The sequence below is a fragment of the Schistocerca cancellata genome, chromosome 6 (genome assembly GCF_023864275.1).
Source record: "Schistocerca cancellata isolate TAMUIC-IGC-003103 chromosome 6, iqSchCanc2.1, whole genome shotgun sequence".
In the NCBI taxonomy this organism is placed as follows: domain Eukaryota; kingdom Metazoa; phylum Arthropoda; class Insecta; order Orthoptera; family Acrididae; genus Schistocerca; species Schistocerca cancellata.
The window spans coordinates 104,906,136-104,912,135 of record NC_064631.1 but is presented as its reverse complement, the minus strand read 5'-3'; the positions used below and the strand labels follow the sequence as shown (position 1 = coordinate 104,912,135).

Genomic DNA, 6,000 nt, shown 5'->3' with positions numbered 1-6,000 from the left:
GAGCTCGACTGCCTCACGGCCTCCAAATGATTGCAACCAGCAAATGGCCTACCCCCTTAGTCACTGTCAAGAAGCCTTCAGGACGGTTATGAATTCGCAGTGATTTCAAAGTTTTAGTCAATGCTCAGTCTATCACTGACACATATCCCTTGCCGCACCCTGCCGAGCTTTTTGCTAAACTCGCTGGTGGTCGGTATTTTTCCAAGACTGACCTCTCCAATGCATATTTTCAGCTCCCCATTGATGTTGACTCTCAATGGTTCTTGGTCATAAACATGCCTTTTGGCTTGTATTGATACTTGCGGTAACCATTTTGCATAACCAGAGCCCCAGCGATTTTTCGAACAACTCACGAGGTCAGTGCCAACTGTCTTGATGATATTGTGGTCTCCAGATTCTACATTGCTGAACATCTCAACAACTTATGTATGCTGTTTTCGATGTTACAGGCTGCCTGGTTAAAATGCAATTTGGAAAAGTACTGCTTCTTTCAGCCTTCTATTGTTTATCTTGTGTTCACAGTTTCTAGTGCCAGTGTCAAACCTTTTTGTCAGAATGTACCTGCTGTTGTCTGTTGTGGCTCTTCTGTGTCCTCTGTCAGCCAACCGAGGAAGTCCAGGTTTTTTCTTTAAAAAAAAGGTAAGAGTGCTTATTATCCTTGGTGTTAGTTGGGGGGGGGGGGGGGGGGGGGGCGTCAGTTGCGCAACAGTTACATGCCTTGCTGCATAAGGGGATGTCTTTCCACTAGCTGCAGGCATGTGAAAACGGCGTTTTCCTAACTGAAGTCCTTGTTACAATCTGCATCTTGCCTCGTAACCTAACAACCTAGTCAATAATTAGTGTTAGCAACAGATGTGTTCCAAAATGGGCTGGGGGCATTGTTAGCTCATAAATATTTTGATGGCTCCAAGTGTCCTATTGCATGTGCTTCGAAGATGCTTAATTCCGCTCGGACTAGATATTCACAAATAGAGAAAGAAGCTCTTGCCATTGTTTATGCCTTAAAGAAGTTTCATGTTTTCCTGTATAGTGTAAAATTCCTTCTAATCACGGATCACAAGCCATTAGTTTCGCTGTTTAACCCCTGTGCATCACTGCCAGACAAAGTATCGCCTTCGGCATTGGGCACTGTTCCTCTCTTGATACAACTAAGAGTCTCACTTCCACCCCAAGCTAAACATGTGAATACTGACATGCTCTCCCGTCTTCCGGCTGGTCCGGACCCAGTTTTTGATCTGGAGGAGTTACTCTGTTTCCACATTGATGAATGCACTCAACAAACAGTCGATGGTTAGCACTCGGGTTGTGCAGGCTAGTGCTACCGATCTGATTTTATGGAAAGTAAAGTGATACATTGTGTACAGCATAGATGGCCTGAGGCGCCTCCATTGTGAACATCCGACCCCCCCCCCCCCCCCCCCCCCCCCCCCCCCCCCCCCCATAACTACTATGTGTTTTGGCACTGTCTCTCTGTCATTGATGGTGTTCTATTCCTTCATATGGACTATTCTGCTCTTTGCATAATGGTTCCCTTGGCTCTCTTTTCAGAGATCCTGCAATTGCTGCATGTTGATTACTGAGGCGTGTCCTGCACCAAGGAATTAGCCCACCATCATGTTTTCTGACCAGGTTTGGATGGCAAATCACTCAGCTTGTTATGGTATGTTCTCAATGTGCACTGCAGCAAACTGGCCCCAATGGGCAACACTGTCGCTGTGGCTGCAATCTCTGCAGGCCTGGAACCGTCTTCACGTCAATTTTGCCAGCCCTTTCCTTAATGCCTACTGGCTAATGGTAATTGACGCATTCTCTTGGTTTCCATAAGTTATCTGATGTCCATCAACTTCGGCCTCTGCCACTGTAGCAACACTGTCAAAAATTTTTTCCATCAAAGGACTTCCAGCAATGTTGGTCTCTGATAATGACCCTCAGTTTGTGTCGTAGGAGTTTGCTTCCTTCTGCAACATCCATGGGATTCGTCACATTTTCACCCCACCCTTCCATCCATAGTCCAATGGTGAGGCCAAAAGATTAGTTAGAACGTTCAAAACACAAATGAAAAAGTCTGAGAGTCGGCCTCCGTCTGACGTTGCCCTGGATCAATTTCTCTCTTCCTATCGCTTCACACCGTTTGGCAACAACCACCCCACTGAACTGCTCCATGGGCATCAATCCCAGATGCTTCTGCATCTCCTGCAGCCCAGCCAGTGATGTCAACCTGGGCAGCCGTTGTCCCATTTCTGTCCTGGGGCGGCTGTCTGGTGTGGTATTGACAGCAACGATGCGACGGAATAGTTTCTCGGGTTGGTACTACGACAGACACCGATGACAGTGCCCTCTAGCCGGTGCTGTCAAGGTCGATGAGCTCAGTGACTGCTTCACCCATTTCATCAGGTGCAGTCGGCCAGGACACTTCGCTTCAGCATCACACCTACGTACAAAGTTATGTAATCATTTATCACCTTGTTTTTTGCACCAGTAAACCACGTTCTTGCAGTACTGACTTTTATTACCTTTTCCCGTTCCTACACATGCGCTGCCTTCCAGGCGGGATACGAAATCTGGGAATGCGGTTTGGTTGTTGCCCAAAACGGATTCCCGCAGTCATCTCCCGATGCCATGGCTGCCCTCTCTATGACATCCGTATGAAAGAGAGCCTCTCTGCATGCCATTGTGACCAGTTGCGCCTGCATGTGGATAACCAGACAACCCCAACCAGACACCACTGTCAACACACTAGTCTGCGTCTCTCGAAGAATCACCTGATGCAGCTGCATCTCTGCCATGACATACGAGGGGTTCCCCATCACCAGTGGACAAACCTGGAACAGCTTCTCTAATTCCGCTACCAGTACCGATGCAACCGCCGTCCACACCTGAGCCATCTCCTCTGCCTCAGCTGCCAACTGCAGGGGCACCACCACCACCAGGCCCTGGGCCTGATGGCGCATGGAACTCATGCTGGCGTCACCCATCTTACCGTATGGGTTGACATGAGAAGGCGGACTGTTACGCTGCTTGTGCCCTAAATACTTCTGACCACATGCCCCAGTATAAGCACGTCATCTCTGTCAGAGCTTCTCAGAGGAAGAAGCCATAAACACCTCGCAAATCTGAGCTGTCCCCCCAAGGGAAGAGAAATGAAGTAATATGCACACACTTGAAAGCTGCATACATTAGCAGTGTGTTGTCATCTGCGAGAGCACGCCGTGAAAGTGCAATTCTGTGAACTTATGATTGAGCCTGCCATTGGTGAGTGACTATTTAAATCCTGCCATGCTACACTCATGCTCAGTATCCTGTTATTACACTTTCCTTATCTTACTGTGTTTAGTGTATATTATGATGATTGGCATACAAGCCATAGACTAATAAAGTTGTATTAACATTCTTGGTTGTGTTGTGTGTCCAGATTACAACAATAAATATCAATGAAAACAACAGAAAACGGAACATGAAACATGTGCTGCCATTGCAGCAGGACAAAATCATATAACAAAGACATCTGTAGGCACTTTACTGTCAATCATTTGTAAATTTACTCATTATTCTAAAAACAACAAAGTAAACGTCTGTATATGTATTAATAAAAATTGGAAACATTATGTCTATAAAAATATAACAACATAACATAGAATGAAAAAATACCAAAAGATTACATGGAAGATTGCAACTTTGGGTACATAATTTTTTAAATCTGTAGTACAAGACTCAGTAAGTTTTGTATTCATGACATATACGAAGTCACATAAATATGTCTAATTTAACAAAACATCACAACTGGTCCATGAATTTTTTCATATAGCTATGCTGAGACTTAAACATCCAAACTGATGCTGCAGTGAAGTAAAAAAAAAAAAAAAAAAAAAAAAATGTAGGTGATCAACAACAGAAATCGCTGAATACATTGTGGTAACTATTTCTTTTAGAACAATGATGGGTAATAAAATTTGGAAACACAGTGAGAGTCCACATATGTTACACTTTTCACTTATTTTCAAATGGTTTTAGAAAAATGTTATCTACATAATTGTATGTCCACAAACACAAAACTTTTTTCATATCTTCTCTGTTTTTAGTTAAGCTTCTACTTGTCTCACTTAATATACTAGCTGCTATTAGAGTCATCTGAGTCAGCATCATCTAATTCAGCCATCATCCTCCTAGGAGGAGCCATAAAGTCTGATATCCTTTGGATCAGCTTCCTTACTATAAATATAATCTTCCTCTCCATCATCACTTGAAAGCTCATTATCTGAAAAATAAATAATAAAATGTCGTAGTCTCATTATATGCTGAGTGAAAACTGTTACATACACTCCTGGAAATTGAAATAAGAACACCGTGAATTCATTGTCCCAGGAAGGGGAAACTTTATTGACACATTCCTGGGGTCAGATACATCACATGATCACACTGACAGAACCACAGGCACATAGACACAGGCAACAGAGCATGCACAATGTCGGCACTAGTACAGTGTATATCCACCTTTCGCAGCAATGCAGGCTGCTATTCTTCCATGGAGACGATCGTAGAGATGCTGGATGTAGTCCTGTGGAATGACTTGCCATGCCATTTCCACCTGGCACCTCAGTTGGACCAGCGTTCGTGCTGGACGTGCAGACCGCGTGAGACGACGCTTCATCCAGTCCCAAACATGCTCAATGGGGGACAGATCCGGAGATCTTGCTGGCCAGGGTAGTTGACTTACACCTTCTAGAGCACGTTGGGTGGCACGGGGTACATGCGGACGTGCATTGTCCTGTTGGAACAGCAAGTTCCCTTGCCGGTCTAGGAATGGTAGAACGATGGGTTCGATGGCGGTTTGGATGTACCGTGCACTATTCAGTGTCCCCTCGACAATCACCAGTGGTGTACGGCCAGTGTAGGAGATCGCTCCCCACACCATGATGCCGGGTGTTGGCCCTGTGTGCCTCGGTCGTATGCAGTCCTGATTGTGGCGCTCACCTGCACGGCGCCAAACACGCATACGACCATCATTGGCACCAAGGCAGAAGCGACTCTCATTGCTGAAGACGACACGTCTCCATTCGTCCCTCCATTCACGCCTGTCGCGACACCACTGGAGGCAGGCTGCACGATGTTGGGGCGTGAGTGGAAGACGGCCTAACAGTGTGCGGGACCGTAGCCCAGCTTCATGGAGACAGTTGCGAATGGTCCTCGCCGATACCCCAGGAGCAACAGTACCCCTAATTTGCTGGGAAGTGGCGGTGCGGTCCCCTACGGCACTGCATAGGATCCTACGGTCTTGGCGTGCATCCGTGCATCGCTGCGGTCCGGTCCCAGGTCGATGGGCACGTGCACCTTCCGCCGACCACTGGCGACAACATCGATGTACTGTGGAGACCTCACGCCCCACGTGTAGAGCAATTCGGCGGTACGTCCACCCGGCCTCCCGCATGCCCACTATACGCCCTTGCTCAAAGTACGTCAACTGCACATACGGTTCACGTCCACGCTGTCGCGGCATGCTACCAGTGTTAAAGACTGCGATGGAGCTCCGTATGCCACGGCAAACTGGCTGACACTGACGGCGGCGGTGCACAAATGCTGCGCAGCTAGCGCCATTCGACGGCCAACACCGCGGTTCCTGGTGTGTCCGCTGTGCCGTGCGTGTGATCATTGCTTGTACAGCCCTCTCGCAGTGTCCGGAGCAAGTATGGTGGGTCTGACACACCGGTGTCAATGTGTTCTTTTTTCCATTTCCAGGAGTGTATATTGCCTTCTTTCTCTGTCCATTGCTGTAAAAATTCATTTCTCTTTTGGTTTGGTTATTATGGGCACTTACTCAGTCTTGGTTTGAAGTTATTTTAATGAGAAGCACATGTTTCGCTAGTTATTATATCAAAGAAACTGGTATAGGCATGTGTATTCAAATAGACAGACATGTAAACAGGCAGAATTCGGCACTGCCATCGGCAATGACTGGCGGAGTTGTTACATCGGTTACTGCTGCTACAATGGCAAGTTATCAAG

General features: G+C 46.7%; 1 protein-coding gene across 1 annotated transcript in view; it reads right to left on the bottom strand.

The window, feature by feature from the left end:
- Positions 1-4,163: 4,163 nt before the first annotated feature.
- Positions 4,164-6,000, bottom strand: part of LOC126088174 (probable RNA polymerase II nuclear localization protein SLC7A6OS) — a 61,443-nt gene continuing 59,606 nt past the window's right edge. Inside the window, exon 6 of the mRNA XM_049906298.1 lies at positions 4,164-4,255. Within this exon, the coding sequence (XP_049762255.1) occupies positions 4,164-4,255 (92 nt within the window). The remainder of the gene's footprint in view (positions 4,256-6,000) is intronic.